This window comes from Meriones unguiculatus, chromosome 7, assembly GCF_030254825.1.
Source record: "Meriones unguiculatus strain TT.TT164.6M chromosome 7, Bangor_MerUng_6.1, whole genome shotgun sequence".
Lineage (NCBI taxonomy): Eukaryota > Metazoa > Chordata > Mammalia > Rodentia > Muridae > Meriones > Meriones unguiculatus.
Window position 1 is genome coordinate 80,935,775 of NC_083355.1, and position 18,153 is coordinate 80,953,927.

The 18,153-nt window shown below is 47.3% G+C and overlaps 1 protein-coding gene across 1 annotated transcript in view; it reads left to right on the top strand.

The window, feature by feature from the left end:
• The window catches only part of Prkch (protein kinase C eta), a 198,001-nt gene extending 195,957 nt beyond the window's left edge, over positions 1-2,044 (top strand). Inside the window, exon 14 of the mRNA XM_060387646.1 lies at positions 862-2,044. Coding sequence (XP_060243629.1) covers positions 862-1,008 — 147 coding nt within the window. The 3' untranslated portion in view covers positions 1,009-2,044. The remainder of the gene's footprint in view (positions 1-861) is intronic.
• Positions 2,045-18,153: the final 16,109 nt, after the last annotated feature.

Here is an 18,153-nt window from a genome sequence, read left to right on the forward strand (position 1 = left end):
AGAAATGCAGATGGCCACAGTGGTACTGACCTAAGCCACAAAGCCTAAGATTGGCCCACCTCACAGTCTGTGAGCTGAGCGGTACAGTTATGCATCCCTGAGTAGGAGGAGAGAGAAGCCAAGCTAAAAATAGATCAAGATTATCAGGGAGGAGACATGGTCTAAAGGTGAAGCATCCTTGAATCAGAAGGCCGAGAGGTCTAACAACAATTAAAAAGAAAGAAAAAGACCTCTTTCATATCCGTTTATAAAGATGTCATTTACACAGTTCCTGCAGAGTGAGCTTAGTCTGGGCCTGCCTGTCAGGCTTTAGTGTCAAGCAGCCAAAAGGATCTGGCTCCAGCCCACTGGGGTTTCTAACCAGTAACAGGATAGGCACTTTTGCTCTAAGCTCAGCAGCACCACGAAGTCACTTGAGAACACGGTAAGTGAGGTAAGCATGAGATTACTCAACCTCTGGACAGATGTGAGCTGGCCTGCCCGCCCCCCCCCCCCCCATTCCGAGCAAGGCCTGCTGGGAAACAGCCCCTCAGTGAGATAGAGGATAGTGAGCAAATGAGTAAGCAAGTCTGGGTGACCACATTAATTCTGTAGCCTCCCAGTCTAAGGCTGTCCCACTTGGCAGGACATGGTGACTAGAGACAGCCACCAGAGGATGAGTGACAAGGCAATCGGCAGAGACCATCAAGATACACGGCCCTAAAGCATTGCTTGCTCATGGGATCAGAACCATAAATGCTGCTACTGACCAAAGGTGCAGAGAACTTCTGTGAACTCCTTGAAACAGGCTGAGTCCCATGGAAGAGGCAAAACCCTAGGTACATATAATTTGACCATGGTTTCTTTCTTTCTTTTTAACAGAAATCCCGAGAAGATGTCAGCAATTTTGACCCAGACTTCATAAAAGAAGAGCCAGTTTTAACTCCGATTGATGAGGGACACCTTCCAATGATTAACCAGGATGAGTTTAGAAACTTTTCCTATGTGTCACCAGAATTGCAACCATAGCCTTATGGGGAATGAGAATCCAAGGGGAATGTGGATTTCTGTTTTTCCAGGAATTTCTTTTGTGGGAATTCCCTACCTTGGAACACCGCCTACACCTTCAAGGAGCAAATGTTCATAACTCCTCGAAGAACGGGGGGAGCTTCAAGAGAGCCACTTTCTCAAGTCCCAGGGAGCCATGGTACATGTCAGTAGTTGATACTGAGACAGGATGTTACAAAGATGTACACTGCTCTACCCATGAGTCTCCACGGCTATTTCAGGCTTGGAGCAAAGGACAGAAGCCAAGAGAAGAAACCGTGAGAAGAACAGAGGAGGTCCTGGAAATTATGAGCCCAACCGGCCTTTTTTTTTTTTTTTCACTTCCAGAGACACTCCATGCTCTTCTTTAAGACAATATCACAGTCTGCCAAAGACTGAATGCTAATGAAGAATTTTAAAGGTCTCTTTAGGGGAATGAATGACATTCCGAGTAGAATGATTCACTCTGAAGAAACGACAGAAGGGCGTCCTTCAAGCTCCCAACCTAAAACCTGGTGTTGAGAGTGGAGTTGGACATCACGACAGCTGCCAGTGTCTTGAGTCTCCCACTCTTTCTTTCAGTAACTAGATATTTATTGTCAGATGAAGAAAAAAAAAAAAAAAAAACAGGTGCCACAGTCTGCAGTAGCATACACAGTAGAGTCATCCTCGTGATGCTTTTCTTCATTCCGGGGTTTGCATTCCGAGAAAGGCCTCTCCGCCCGTTGCGTAGGTCTGTCTTCTTTGTCTCTTGTTCTTGGAAGGACCACTGCCACAGCAGGGTGCTCAGCAGGCAGGTCGCATGCCACCCGCTGGCCGTTCCCATCCGATCCACTGGCGGCCTATTTAAATGACACGGGCAGAGGCAAAGAAGGCTGTCTGAGACACACATTAATAATTAAAAGTGGATCTTGTAAGCAAGGCCGGTGACAAAGATGTAACTTTCCATGTGTAACCATAGATACAGTTGAAAAATTTTATCTGGCTGGAAATAAAGGCATTTTGTAGCAAAAGGAAATTCTGTGTAAAGAGTAATTTGTTCCCCGCCCCCCCCCCCCCAACTCGGAGAACAGATGTCTAATCAAACTAAAAAAGCGTTTCACCGTTATTAGAACTCAGGACTGTAGACAGACTCCTGAGAGGAAGCAGTGACACAGCTTTTTGTTTCCCTGAGGAGGGTGTGGCCGATCTTACTGGTCCACGCTTCTACTCTGAATCTGGGCAGTGACTTTTGGGTGGTGTTGTAGCAGGCTAATCCTCAAACTCTTAGTGACTAGACAAAAAGTTTTCATTTGTCATTCACAAACAGCACCTGCCCATGGCCCTCTGTCTCCTAATTGGAGCAAGAAGAGGGATGTCTGCTTCTTAACCACCTCCTCAGAGGAACACGTGCAACCTCCTCTAACGTTTTATTGGTCAGAACATGTCATCCCTAAAAACAGCAAACAGCCTGGGGGAATTAGGAGACAGCTGAGCAGGGCTACAGTCTCCATCATGGCTTCCTTTTGGCATTCCAGGTTAAAAAAAAAAAAAAAAAAAGTTGCATGAGTGGAAAAGCTTCCCGTAGATGTATTCAGAAATGCCCAGAGAAGTAGAATTTACTGGTTTCCCAGTGTCTTGGTCTGGGTAAGGGGTGGACCTGGATCTAAAGTCTGAAGCTCTACATCCTAATCCCACAGCCTGCCGGGAAACAGAGACTTCATTCTGACTTGGGGCTTCCCTGTCTTTGTGCCTGGCATTCTTCAGGTTTGGTTTATGTAAAACAGCTGTACAAAGATTAAGTGTGTTTATTTATTCAGTGCTTCTATGAAGCAAAGTACTCTCACCTTTGCTGTACACATGGGTTAAACTGAGGCACGGGGAGGGTGCTTTGTTGTTATTGTTTTGTTTTTTAATAGCTTGTCCAAAGTCACACAACCAAATCATTAAAGCCAAGATGGGGACCACGCACCTTATTTCCAGAGTCCTTGCTTTTAGCCCAAATTAAAAAGGCTTTCCATTTAAAATCAATTCTATCTCCCTACCTTTGTGGGGTTCTGAGAGCAGTGAAAGGGGTGTGGTCTGGGGTTCACAGGAGCAGGAAATAAGCTGCCAGTTGGCAAGAGGGCCTTAGTCATCCTTATCGCCTGTGCAAACTTACAGATCTGCAGGGAAGATGGCTCAATTTGCAATCAAGGGCGGAGCTTCTCACCCCTGATTCAGGGAACTGGGGCAGGCCCCAGTGATGCAATTGTGACTTTAATTTCCCCATCTTTCGGAAAAGGGATGAAAGAGGAAATAGTCTGGGTCACACTGGGTCCCCTAAACTCCATTAGAACCCCCTAGGGATAACCTCTGTGCTTTTGTAGTTTATCATGCCTCTCCTCTTGGAGGTCTGCCTGTGTTTTGGTAACTCCCAGTTTCCCTCTTACCGACTGGCCTTGAGCAACACCCACAGCTGCGGCAGGAAGAAGGTGGGTATGTACAGCCACAAGGCAGCCTGTGTCAGCTGCACAGTTACAGTCTCGAACCCATTGTGACTTTGCTGCAAAGGGAAGAGCAGGAATTGAAACACTGACTGCCGTTGGGTGTGCAATGCCTTCAACAGTTCCAGGCACGTGTCTGTCCTTCACCACTTCCCAAGCCTTTTCTCTTTATTTTCAGTCTGGGTCTTCCTGATTGCTTCATCTGGCAGTGTTGACCTACAGTAACCAGCCAACTGTGATGCCCTGGCTTTACAGGCATGCTGGGTCATTTAATTCCTCCTTTTATATCATCCAAAGATAAGAGTCTGAGCCAAGCTCAGACGTTTGTGCAGGAAATGAGCCCCTACTAGTCATAGGTTCTCCTGGCCACGAGCCCTGTGGTCACAGGTTCCTCGGGGCTGGGTTGAAAGTTGGAGGAGACAGCAGAGCACAGATGTGGACAGAGTTCTCCTGTCCCTCTTCCTTCCTGCATTGAATGCTAACTAGAGCTGAGGGTGCCCCTGGGCTTCATCCTGTTCCTGCCCCACCTTAATTCTGATCAGTTGTCTTTCCCTTCCCCCCTAGTCTCCCTCCACGTGGTTTTCAGAGCCAAGCCTCTTACATGGCCAGCTTTCCAATCAAAATGTCTTAAAAATCATTTGTGTGTTTATTCTGAAGGTTCCTTTGGAGCTCAGAAATGTCGACCACCTTTCCCGTGTATTTCTGCTTCTGTCATCACTCTGTGTGCTCCTCCCCAGCACAGAATGCCTAAGGTGTGTGTGTGTGTGTGTGTGTGTGTTGGGGGGAACACTTCTCTCTGCCATGTGAGGCAAGAGGCCCCCAAGTTGAGAGGGCAGGCTTAGTGGGGGTCAGACCTTTGGGCTAAGCCCCCGCTGACTCGATGTTGTCTAATTTTAGTGTTCTTGTCGGTGAAGCATAGACGACAAAGGCTGCCTGCCCTGTGTTAATGCCTCAGTGATAAATGCTAAGTGTCCAGTTAGTGCAAGGACATTGGATGTGCTCAGTGTTAGCTATTGGCACTACCAGCTGTTCTGTGGAGCTTGGGACGTCCCTCAGACAATGGGCAGGATGGACCCCCACGTCCTTCATGATCTTCTCACACAGATGTTGAGGCATCTCCACTTAAGGGGAATCCACTCTCCTGCTTAGCTTCAGAGCCTCCTACACAGCCCACTCTAAAACAGCCAGGCTGAGAAATGCCCGTGGTTTTCCTCAGTGGCTTTTCTCTCCAGCATGACAGGAATGCTTTTGTCCTGTTAGATTTCACTACAGGATTCATTTAAATTCACTTCTGATCAAACTAGCACAAGGACCACAGCCATCTTGGGTACCGACTAGGTACCCTATGGATGGTCATTCAGCATGCTGTGTGACCAGTGTCCAGAAGCAAAGACATAGTCAAGACAATCAGTAAGCCTTGCCACATCTGCCCAAGAGCCTGAAGCCAATGGCAGAGCCAATACCCTCTTCTCTTTGAGGCAAGCTCTCTGAAGATGTATTGTGGTAAAAAAAAAAAATAAATAAATAAATAAAAATAAGAAAGAGCCTCCACAGGCCTGTAGACCCTTCTGAATACAGCCCTAACTCTCCCTGCCGCATGCCACAGCTCTCCCAGATCCCACAGTTACCTGTCTCATGCCACTACCAAGGGCAGTTATTACCCGACAGGGACTTCATTATCCCAGTGACTTGAGCCACTGCTAGAAGAATTTGGGTGAGACAATGGGAAGGCTGTGTTACTACCAGGTGTGGACATGTTCGAGTGGGTTGCCAAAAGTGAGACAATCGTTAGAGACATTTCAAATTTAGAAACCAGGGAAAGTCGAGTAGTCATTTGACCAGACGTTGCCAAAAATACCCTGTATGACCTCTCAAGTTTTTCCAGCCTTGTGCTCTGCTGGATAAAAGTAAGTGGGTGGCGATGCCCAAATGAGGCCCTCTGTCCTTACTGATAATGTTCCTGTCATACAATGAACCTCCCCTCAGGTTCGCTCTTTGTCCAGCTCTGGGCAATCTTTATGCCTCAGCTCATCTCTACATGCTCTCTCTGTCTCAAGATTCTTTTTGAGACACAAATCTCTCATTGCCATGGTCATGTACTCACCAGCACCCCTTACCCCATTGCCTTTCCTAGTTCCCATGTGTGCCCATGTGCAAAAAGGAAAAGGGAATTACAGACTTACAAGGATCACAAGAAAGCTAAGCTCCCTTGTGAGCAGGTGCAAGCCAAGCATTTACTAGGAGGGAAGGTGGGACTCCAGTGTGCATGCTCTTCCTCTCAAGCAGCAGTTCTCAGCCTGTGGGCTTCGACCCCTTTGGGGTGGGGGGTGTCAACCCTTCCACGGGACCCATGTCAGACATCCTGCATAGCAGATATTTACCTTACCATTCATAACAGTAGCACAACTACAGGTACGAAGTAGCAATGAAAATAATTTTACGGTTGGGGTCAGCATGACATGAGGAACTATATTAAAGGGTCAACAGCCTGTATAACAGGTTCCTTGGAACCTCCCTGTTCCAAGGAAAGGGTTATGCCAGTGAAGAGGGTGGGCCGCCCACTAATAAAATGAACCGTATCCCAGAGATGGGAGTCTACGAGGCATTCGGATGAATGCCGGTAAAAATGTTGAGGCAAGAATTATTTCAGCAACGTTATTGAAAAACTGGACGAGATGTTGATCAGTGGGAAAAATTAACTTCAAAGGTTACATTTGTGTATTTCTTTGTTATGGTAGAGAGGTGGGTAGGATGCCTTCCTCAGTGTGGGTATGATGCATTGCAAGTGTGGAGGTCAGAGGACAGCTTCTGGCGTTAGCTCTCTCCTTCCACCGCGTGGGTTCTGAGGATCAAAGTCTGGTCTTCAGGCTTGGCACCAGACACCTTTACCCCCTGAGACATGTCAATGATCAACCGCAATCTCATTGCTTTTTTTTTTCTTTGATGATTCCTAGACTTCAAGAATGGGTGGTATGTTTTCTGTGGCTGAGCTTTAACAATATAAGTAACAAGATCTCAATTCATTTCCTTGTGGCAAGTGTGGATTAAAAGAGCGGCAGTACCCAGAGTGTGGTGGTTAATGGGTTAGGATCAGTCTGAAGAGGTGATTCTGCAGCCTGGAGACAGCGCTACTCTCCTTTGATTAAAACAAATTTCAATCCTTCCTTTAATCTTACTTAAGACTTCAAGCCTACAATACTGTAACTATTAGATTACAGTCTCCCTAGTTTTCTTCTCTGTCTTTCTGTTTCTCTCTCTGTCTTTCTCTGTCTCTGTCTCTCTCTCTGTTTCTCAGACACAGAACTGATGCCAAGAGAACATGCTGAGCTGCGGCTTGCAGTCCTTCCAGAGAAGTTGATAGTCTGTACTCTAGCAGGTAAGACACCCTAGGCTAGATGCCGTAGGAAGCCTTATCCACCACTTACTTGGGAAACCTATAAGAATAAGAAACCTGCTCTGTCCCAGGGCTTTGAAAGCTCTTTCCTTCAGGATGCCTGTCAGGCTACACTCTCCTTCAGATATCCCATTGAAATGAGGCAACTCTTTGATATTTGAAAGGAATGCAACTGTCCTTCCATTGAAGGCCCCATAGGACTGCCTATGGCGTGATGCCGCATCTTCTAATGCTCTCCCAAGTCAGTGTCACGTGGCTCTTTATTTTAGCCAAGTGCCTCTGGAGGGTGATCTCACGCCACTGCTGCTTTACATTCTAACAATAACTAAACACAAAAATGAAATGGCATAAGAAAGAAATACTTTTTTCAAAACAACGCATGTTCTTCCAGGAGAATCTGAGAGAAGAGTCAATGAACCTAGAGGGTTTCTCATTCATTAAACTGGGATTCACCGACTACTTACTATATTCCAGGCACATTCGAGTTGCTGGAAAACCTAGAATTGTTATAAATAAATAAATAAGTAGATCGATAGATAGACAGACAGACAGACAGATAGGTTCCCCCACCCCCAAGTTTCCTGTATTCCTGGAAATGAAGTGGTCATGGATATGACATATTAATATTTTTTAAGGTTTTATGTTCTTTTTATTTATGGGCATATGTGTGCAGCTGCCCACAGAGGCCAGAAGCCAGCTCTGGGTTTCCCTGGAGCTGGAGCTCCAAACACTGTGAGCTCCTTGACAGGGATGCTGGGAACTGAACAGTCTTCTGTAAGAGCAGCCAGTACCCTTAACCAGTGAGTCAGGCCTTCAGCCTCCAAGTTATATTCCTCACCACAACCTACTCAACAGAAGGCAGCTTTGTTTAGATCATTGCCTCCACCTTGTCCTAATCTAATTAGCTTTTTCAAATACAAACTCGGGTTATAGTCTGTGCTGGGGAAATTCTAACTAATAAACACAAGCTACATTTTGGATCTTAAAAAGTTCATTGTGTTAGGAGGAGAGGGAAGCCATAGGACTTGATAGCCAAAGCAAGATAATTTAGGTAGAACAAAGTTTGTTCAGCAAATATTACTAATATTTACCTATTTCTAAGTTATAGGGACACAACAAGGGCAAGATATCCATTGCTGCTACAAATGTGAGCGCTAATGAAAATACAGCAGGAATCTGTGGATACCAGATAAAAACTATCCTTCAGAGTGGCAAGCACTGGGTCTCAAGTGAGCCCGAAAGCAAACCGCACTGAACACTGCCTTGGCTTGACCATGTCTGGAAAAATGAACACTCTAGGTACCATGATGGAGGAAGATGAAGCTGGATCATGTTCCAGGGAAGTGAGCTGACCTGTGGCAAGAGCAAAAAACACAAGTGAGAGCTAAGTAGGGACAGCCTCAGAGGAGAAGCGAGCTGATATCACAGGCACCTTTAAATGCAGCGTTACTTGACTGAGGAAGAGGCTGTTCATAACCAATAAACCTGCGGTAGATTGAAAATACCCTAAGTTACAAAGTGCATTTAAGCCGCCTCACCTACCAAACATCACAGCTCCGCGCTCTGCAGAGTATTGACTGGTCACGGGACTGTCAACTGCAGCTCACTGCCATGGCCCAGCATCCCGAGAAAGGATCATAATACATGTTACTAGCTTATGAAAAGATCGAAACTCAAAATTCTAATTACAGTTTCTACCGAATGTATGTCATTTTCCTACCATCTTAAAGTCTAAAATAGCAAGTGTACCATGTACGGGAAAACTTACTAGGGTGGTCCTCAGGTAATGTCCGGAGAGTAGAACGGTGTTAAAATAATTGCAAGTGGGAATAATTTCAGTGATGGCCAAAGGGTCTTTTTTCCTCCAGTGAGTGGCTATAATGAGATAGTGACTAGTGTGGATCCCTGCATGATTAACATGAGCCATGGAGAACCCATGAAGTGTATTTAGAGTGAGCAAGGACTAATTGCTATTGTTCTTACTTTTGTTTAACACTACGGAGGCTATGACCAACTTTGGTTCTTATAGCATAACCTGGCTGCTGTGTTTTGGGTGTTCTCTTCCTGATGCTGCTGTGGTTGAAACAGAGTCTTAATACAGAGCCCAGGCTCACCTTGAACTTGTGATTTTCCTGCCTTAACCGCTTGAGATGCTGGGACTATGTTCATGGGGTACTAGGCCTGGCTTTTGTGGTTTGAGTTTTCATTGTTCCCAACAGGTCCGTGGGTTGATGACTTTGTCCCCAAGGTGGTGCTACTGGGAGGTGAGGAGGTGGGACCCATGAGAGGAAGTGAGGTCGTTGGTGATATGCTTTTATGGGGACATTGGGATCCTTGTTCATTCCCATCACTTTTTGCTCCTGGATTCCAAAAGTTAAACAGAATTCCTCTACCATGTGTTTTGGCTGTGATATGCTGTACCAAGCAGCAGGTCAAGAGACCATGGATTGAAACCTCTGGAAACATGAGTTAAAATAAACATTTCTTCTTCGGGACTTGATTTATTTTGGGTGTTAATCATGTTGATAGAAAGCTGATTGACATAGGGGTCTGTCCTGGCTGCGTGCTGCCTGCTACATAGAAAGGAACTTCCTCAATCAATGGGGGCACATCAGGATGCAATAAGGATAATGGAATTTGTGTTCGTACCAAAATGAATATTTTCAAAGATGTATCCAAATGTCTGAGGGCTGTCCTGAGAGAAGGAGTTCGCCATCAGTAGGCATGGGCAGTTTGTGTCCTGGGGGAGAATGATGGACAGGAACCCTTTCCCAACCCCTTAGAAGCTAGCATGCCACAGTCTGGAACAGGCTTTGCAAGAATACCACAATCTCACTGCCGACTCAGGCGAGCCTGGAACTGGCTCCCCACCATGTTTCCGCTGGCTGCATGCCCAAACCCTGCTGCTTCACTGTACCTCACAGTCACGAGTCCTGGCTCAGCATTGTCGAAGGAGCTCGTCAAGTGTACACATAATTCTCAGCAAAGAAATCAAGCAAATGGCAAGGGCTTTCAGTCCCCAGCAGAAAGAGATTTCTCCTGGGACTCTGTTCACAGAATTAGCACTCTGTGGATGTTGGGGAAACCCTGAAATTCACACCCATTTGTTTGTCACCCTTGGTGCTGTCTGCCTTCTAGGAACGAGAGTTAAACACTCATGCAGAACTCCAGGGTAAAGATCTGTTTGGGGAGCTGTGTGTTAAAAAGAAAGTCCTCTTCTGGGGTTGCAGGGAAACCCAGCATCAAAGCTTGGATGTGTGCACTTGCTCCATGTTCTAGTAGTTTTCTGTGTTGGTTCACACTGGCTTGTCCCAAGTTAATGTCCAGTGAACTCAATGGTGGCTCAGAGTTGATGGGATGCTAATTACTTACACCGTGGAAGTGGGCAAGAACTGAAAGTGGGAACTTTTATTATTATTATTACTTCAGAAAGCCTCATAGCACATCCCTGGGAATCGTCAGGTAGTGAGACAATCATAGTCTTTGTGCTCTGATGACTAATAGTGATCAGAGGGGTGGCCAAGGTCAAATAAAATTTATTTGCATTCCAAGCACAGCTCGGCTGAGCCTGGTTCTACTCTGGCAGCTGTTGCCAATGAGGCCTTGGGGACACTGGATAGTGACACCACTGGGGACCTTAGTTTTCTTGTTTATAAATTAAAAGTACTAGTCACCTGAAAGGACACTAGGAGGACCAAATGCCCCCAAAAATGCCCCCAAAGCCCCAATCATTTACCGACCTAAGCCCCCTCTCTAAAATGCACATTTCAACAACTTCCAGAGACAAAGAGTGTTCTCTTGAATCACGGATTTTTTTTTTTTTTATGTTGGAAGCATTTCTAGACATTTTCCTGCCTCATCCTCATAGACCGTTGGCTAGTTTCTCATCACATGACCATGCCTATCACCAATTATCAGACAGAGAAATGGGAGCCAAGTTATAGTACCATTCCAGAGACCCTGCCTGGTTTGGTGAGATAATGAAAGTTCTCCAGATGGTTCAATATGCAGCCAAAGCCTAGAACTGGAGTTGTCACATCTAAGTCTTAGATAGATTCTGGCTTAGCTTCTAGGAGCTGGCTGTAAAGGGGTTCTTACTCCCAGAGAACAAGGATGGAACAAAGCCAAAGATGGAAGGGTGTGAAGAGAATGGAGAGGGACTGTCAGGAGCATTGCCCATGGTCTACCTTTCCAGCTACCAGTCAGTCTTGATGCAAAGAGTCCATTGGGAACAGTAGAGGCACCATATGCATGGCTCCCAGCCCTCACCAAAGAAGTTTCTTTTGGCAGAAGATGAAGACCATTACAGAGACCTACAACTGGTCGAAACGCAGAGATTGGTGACCTTAGGGATGCCTTGCCCAATAAGTGCAGTCTGACACCTAAGACTCAAGAAAAATTGCAGAAGAGGGGGCAAAAATTTCAAAGAATCAGAGGGACCAGGAAGACTGCTGCTAGAATGTGTCTTCTAAGCATGACAGGGGATGCCACATCCATGAAGTCTCGATATATGGTTGCCTTAGTAACACCCAAATAATGACAACAGCGGCTGATACGGCAATGAGGATGGGGTAAATGTCACAAGGCGTCACTACAAGATGAAGAGTTACAGGCAACCAATGTCTTCTAAGAGAAGATAAATCAGTTTTCTCCAGGGCCAGGTTCCTGGAGTCGGGTTGTCCAATTCCAAGCCATCAAGCCTAAACACATGTATATAAGAGCAACACTAAATAGACTCAGTAAGGTATGTGCAAGTGTGTGTGTGTGTGTGTGTGTGTGTGTGTGTGTTTAGTAATAATAATTACAGAAGAAGAGATCATGAACTGGGGTGAAGACATGGAAGGAGTTGGTGGGAGGAGAAGGGAGTAGGAATGACGTAAATATAGTTCTCGTAGACAAAATTCTCAACACAATTTAATTTTTTAAAAAAGGAGTGTTTTAAAAGAAGATATATAGTTGTTCGGAAATGAAGTTTTGGATGACGCTACGAGGAAATGGGCTGTAATAAAAGGCGGGAAGAAGAGAGTTAGGAAACTTTTACTACCCTCCCTGCAGAGGGTAAGACATGGCTTGAGGGAGCTTCTCTGTTCACCTTGAACCCCATTAAAGCACCAGGCCAGGCCCTGTGGGGACCACCATGTGCTGCGGACAAGCTCTGCAGGATCACAGGCTTAGCAAACCTCTCTGCAGGGTCACTTGCCTTCTCAGAAAGCTGGCACCCCTCTGGGATTCCAGGGACTTGCTGCTGGGGGTCGCCTTGATTTGGGAACTGCCGGCAGCAATTACGGGATGTGAACCTGGGAATCGGGAGACATGAATGTATAACCTGATGGGGCTTTCACCCTACACTGCGCCTAACCCTTGCCCTGATCAGTTAAATGGCAGTATAGATTGAATGTCTCTTAAAAAAAAAAAAAATGCCTGGGACCAACAATGCTTAATGTCTGGCAAGTGAGGGATGTTACTACCCATCTGATAAGATTGTAGAAACAAAGACTTGTAAAATTCTAACTATCATTACAAATTGCAGTTATTTTCAGCATGACTAAGGAATTTGTTTAACAAGTAGGTAAGTAGGTTCTTTATTGTTTTTAAGCTTTTTTTTAATAGTGTGTGTGTGTCTATGTGTACATGTGTGTACCATACCATACCATAGCTTGTTCATGTGTGAAGGTCAGAGGGCATCTTGCAGGAATCTGTTGTCTCCTTCTACTTTGTGGGTGTCAAGGATTGAGCTCAGGTTGAAAACAAGTGCCTTTACCCAATGGGTCTTGACAGCCCCAAAGTAGGGTCTCTTAGCTTAGCCTTTCTCTGTGTGAAGATGTCAAAAGCATCAATCAAGGAAGGATGGAGGAAGGGAAAGGGAAGGAGAAAGAGGTCATTTTCCAGTTTATATTAAAGTAGGCAGAGTTCTGTTAATGCTTCTAAGAGCTGTCCCCTATTTCTTGGTTCCATCTGCTTTATTCCCAGACACCTCCGCTCCCATTAGTTTCCCATTTGCTAGAAAAGAATAATGGAAGTAGAACGAGGAACTGCGGTGTAGCTCAGCTGCCTGTCATGAACAAAGTCCCTTGGTTTGACCCCCAGCACTGTATTAAAGCAGGTGTTAGGAGGTATGCCTGTAATCCCAGCCCTCCAGGACTGGAGGCAAGATGATCAGAAGTTCAAGATCATTCTTGACTACATAGGCAGCTTAAGGCTAACCTGGGCTACATAACTGTGTGTGTATGTTTAATGTTCATTTTTGCATGTGGTGGTGCCTCATTGAATGGAAAAAAAAATCCAGAATTTGTTCTTGCACATTCCCCATTGCCACCCAGGAAGTGTTCCATTCTCAATGCAAATAGCTGTCCTACGGAGGCAGCAGAATCTCCTGCATGGAGAGACACAGGCACCAGCCTGAAGCAGGAGGACCCTTCCAAACCAGTGCCTTATTCCTGAGAAAAGCCAAGACCAATTCAGTAAAGGCCACGGTAGCTTTCTGTGTCAGACGAGGCAAGAGCGGGGTAGGAACAGGCGTCTTTGTGACATGTGGCACTTGCTCCCTCTCAGCCGATCCACGTGTTAGGGTAATCTGCAAAGGCCTGTTTCCCAGCTGACCACATACCACTTCCCCATGACTCCGTGGCCTGCCAGACAAACCCACCGCCCTGGCTGATGACGTGGGGAGGCTCTGAAAGAAATGGACTCCTGCTCCCAAGAGGGATGGAAAGGCCTGCTGGAAACATTGTGTCTGGAATCCCCGTGCTCTGCTGCTCAGGAATGCTGGTTTGGGTAACTTTCTGGTTTGACTTACAGGAAGGTCCAATGGGGACCAGCAGGAATGTAGTAACCGCTCACAGCACCTTGGAAAAACACTCTTCGGAGCAGCCTGGCATTGTAATTTCAGGAAGCAGCTGCTGGTGACTCAGAAGTCTCCTCTTTCTTGTGGCTTCAGGAAGCGTGTCCAAGGCCTCACCCATCTCCTCTCCGGGGAGGGGTCCTCGTGCCAGCCACGTACAGGCTCTACTGGAAAGAGATGCACAGATATTCCAATCCCACACCAAGGGGGCAGGCAAGGGATGGGAGCCTCTGGGTCCTAGGCCCGACCTGGGGCTCTTAGAAACACTTTCCAGTTTTTGGCATAGAAGATCACGTTGTATTTCTCTGGTCTGGAGTTCTAAACAGTAAAAGTAGGTGGAAAGCGCTACAGCTGGGATGGCAAGGATGACGCTGTGACCCCGCCCTTTACCTGCAGAGCCAGAAAGGTCTGAGGAGCCTGTAGGTTCATCTTGTGACCAGGCCGCCATTTGGACTCTGGAGCCACCGGTCCTGCTGCAGTCTGAACAGGGACATAGAGACGAAGAGCGCTATGAGGGACTGACGCTGGCTCCTGCTTAAACCAGCTCCAAAGAAGCCTTTGCAAGTGGTAACTTTGGCCTCAGTGATGGGCCAGAAAAAAGTAGCACTATAAATGCTAAGAGGAAACACCTAAGAAGTCCAAGGCCAGGGGAGATGCAAGTAGAGGGAACAGAGAACCTCCGAAGAGCCCAGACCAGCGTCACCCTTGACCAATGGTTCTCAACCTGCAGATCTGCATGACCCTTTTCACAGGGGTCGCCTGAGACCATCAGAAAACACACAGGTGTTTACATTACAGTCCATAACAGTGGCAAAACGACAGCAGCAAAATGGTAGCAGCGAAAAGAGCTTTATGGTTGGGGGGTCACAAGGCGAGGAACTGTGTTAACGGGTCGCAGCATGAGGGAAGATGAGAACCAATGCCCCTAGCCTTGTCCTCTATGCAGCCCACCTCTGCCCACCACGCATTCTCATCCACGTTTTGGTTATTTACGGTGTAGCCTGGTGTTCCTCATCAGCCACACCTGGAAACGTTAGGAACAGAAATGGTTCCTAACGTTTCCAACTTAGTCAGTACCATTACTGAAGTGGAGCCAGCAAAATCTGTGCTTGCCTAGCCCTCCAAGTGATTGTGTTGGCCGTTAATGTTTGAGAACCCCCTCCTGCCCCTTTCCCAGTCAGGCTGTAGACATCACAGCGTCCCGACTCTCTCCTAAGCTCCAAGAGGCATGGCCCGGACCATGTCAGGAAATTAGAGGAAAACTCAAGGAGGCAGCCTGGTAGTCATCTCTGCCCACCCCCACTCGTCCCCCTCCTGCCAAGTCACTTAACCTCATGGGCTGTTTGCTTCCTCCTCTATAAAGGAAATATTCTTAAAAAGTTAAGGCTCTGAGGTAGGGTAATCCCAGTCTGAAGGCTATATGGAACTCAGGCTGCCTGTCTCATTCTACTCCTTACTGATTCTGCCCAAATACAAGGGTAGATCTGAGCTGGGTTTTTCCTAATCCTAAGCCAGGTAGAAGGGTGTGTGTGTGTGTGTGTGTGTGTGTGTGTGTGTGTGTAAAAGAAAAAGCATGCATGCTACAGTGCACATGCACAAAATCTCCAAATGGAACAGCAACACAGAAAGGGAAAGGCACCCTCAGAGTGTGGCTGACCTGAGTCCTTGCTTCAAACCTAGGTCCTCTGGAAGAACAGCCAGTGCGCTTGAGTTCTGAGCCATCTCTCCAGCCTGGATTTTAGTGGGGCATTCTCTTTTAGGTGTCTTTGTTACCCAGAGTGCTTTGCTAATATGTGCTGTGTGCCTAAGCATCCAGGACACTGCAGGTTTCTTAGCCAGCTCTTCTCCCTTTGCAGACCTGCACTCCTAGTTTCCAGAGGCCTGGGTTTTCGTGTAGACTCAGATTCTAACCGTTGGGCCTGAAGGGGAGTCACCTGATTTTAGTTCAGCTCAGCTGTACTCTGGAATGGATGGCTAACACTCAGAGAAAGACCTCAGGTGGCCTTAAGAAAGGGCTGTTCACAGGAAGTGGCCTTGAGACAGGGCTGTTCACAGGAAGTGGCCTTGAGACGGGGTTATTCACTGGCCTGGAGCTCGCCAAGTAGGATTGGTGACTAGCCAGTATATCTCAGTCTTCTGCCTGCCTCCACCTCCCTAGCTCAGGGGTTACACACACACACCACCCTTGTGGGCTTTTTTTTTTTTTAATAGGAGTAATGGAGATCAGATCAAACTCAGGTCCTCATGTTTGCATAGCTAGCACTTTGCCTACTGAGCTATCTTCTTATCCTATGTTTATTTACTCTTACACATAATTTTACTAATTTTATTCTCTCTTCCCAAGTGGACTGTGACTATATTTATGTCTGAGGTGCCACAGTACAGTTCATTATCAACTGACAAACACTTAGTCAGATTTCAAGGAATGGTCTTTAACAAGGACCTGGAAAGATAATCCTCAAATTCCAGGAAGCCCTCCAGACAGGATTCAACAGGACTGGCCCTGTCTGGGGTTCCTCAGAGGGTGGCCAGGCTCTGGGTTTGTTCCCCCTTATCTAAGCTCTGCAAACGAAAAGTAAACAGCATTCTTCCAAGGATGGATGGTTCTGAACCAGTCAAAATTAGCTGATGAAGCAGAGTTTTAATGACAAAGCTTGAGTGAGTTTCCTATAGCATACTGTCAAACATTAGGATTCAGTCAAGCTGGGGAAAAGCCCAATCATCTATAAATACATACATACACACACGCACACATATATTTCTCGTGCAATAAAAAGTTTGGAACTACCAGACAAAAACGGGGATCAGAAAACACAGTCTCCGCTTTGTAGCCTCCGACGATTAGCACACCACTTGGCCTTTAAGAAAACACTTCATAAATATGTATCGAGTCGATGGGCAAATGAATTCTTGAAAGCACAGTCAACCTTGCATGTTACCTGCAAGCTAGCAAAGACCAGCTGGACGGGGTGCAAAGGGCCAAACCAACAGCAGCTAACGGGGCAAGAGTGAGGGTGAGCGGAAGAGAAAACTGGATGGTGAGAAGCGGCGTCGGAGAGCAAGGCACGTGCCCTTGAGAAGGTTGCTGCCTTCGAGCGAGTGGATGCCTCTCCGAAGGGACCTCCAGGAATTCTGTGCACCGTGGGTCGCTTCCCTCCAAGGGGAAGTGCATCTCCTCGGGACAGTCCGCACTCCTTCCTCTGATTCCCAGGCTCCTTTGGCCTCCTCCCCAGCCCATCGCTTGCTGCTCTCCCTCTGAGCTGGCCTCCCTGCCTTCTTGCAGGTCTTTCAAGATGCTGTTTTTATCCCCCTGGAAATCTCATTCCCTCCACCTGCAAAATTAATTCCCTGACTCCCCGCCGGGAAGCTCCGTTCACCTAGCAAAGTCCATTGTGACCATTGAATCACCTCGTGAAAACATGCTCCGCCCTCCCCACAAGAGCCCATCCGCCTCCTGAGGCTGGCGGTCAGCCTGTAGTGTTCCGGTTCCGATGGACCTTGGGATTGCTTTGTACAGAGACACGAACAGTCTGGGTGATCTGGACCTGGGGACGAACTGGGGTCGGAGATGAGAGCTGTTCTCAGAACAAGGCAAGAGAATTGAGGGTTCCAAGCGATTTCAAGAGACCAACGGAAAGGCAGACTAATCCTTTCACTGGGGTCAGAGAGCTCAGCGTCACATTCTCTCAAGGCAGACTGCCAGCTGGCCCCAACACCGGGGAAACCCAGACGGCTGCACAGGCCCACGAAGGCTTCATTCCGTGCTCTGAGACACCAGGCGCTGGCTGCAGGTGGGAGCCGCGCCCCAGGAGCGTGGGCAGAGGGCTTGCTGTAAAGCCCAGCCCTGCGCTCCACTGCATCAGGTGCAACGCGGGGGCTGGCTCAGGTGCCCTGCAAGAGGCTGGAGCGGCGCCTCCAGGCTGGTGCTTGGGGCAGCTGATTTGGCTGCTTGACACGCTGATGCCTTGATCTGGTCTGACAAGTGGTGGCTGACTGTGAGAAGCAGGCTGGATTTTTGACATTCAGCAAGCTAGAAATAACCAGCTGAGCTCGCGGCGCTGTAGCTGCAAGCGTCTTGCTTTTCCTAGGCAACTGCCAGATGGAAATGGCTTCTCCCTGGGCAGACCTGCCCTCCAGGAGTATCGGGAGGCCTGGGTCCTTTTATAGACTCAGCTTCTAACTGCTGGGCCATAAGGGGAGTCAATTGATTTTAGTAGCACCCAGCTTGTATGTACAAGGGGAGCTCTTGGTAGCAGAGTCCCTTTTGTGGTGTCTTGGAGAAAGTGACTCCGAGCGAGTGACTGCGCTCCGTCCTAATTGGGTCGCTTGCACTTGAGATCTACTGTCTGGAAGCTTAGGTCTGGGGAAGGTTTGGAGACCATCCTAGTGGAAAACCGTGCGGAAGCTGGTGTTGTTACCCAGTTGAT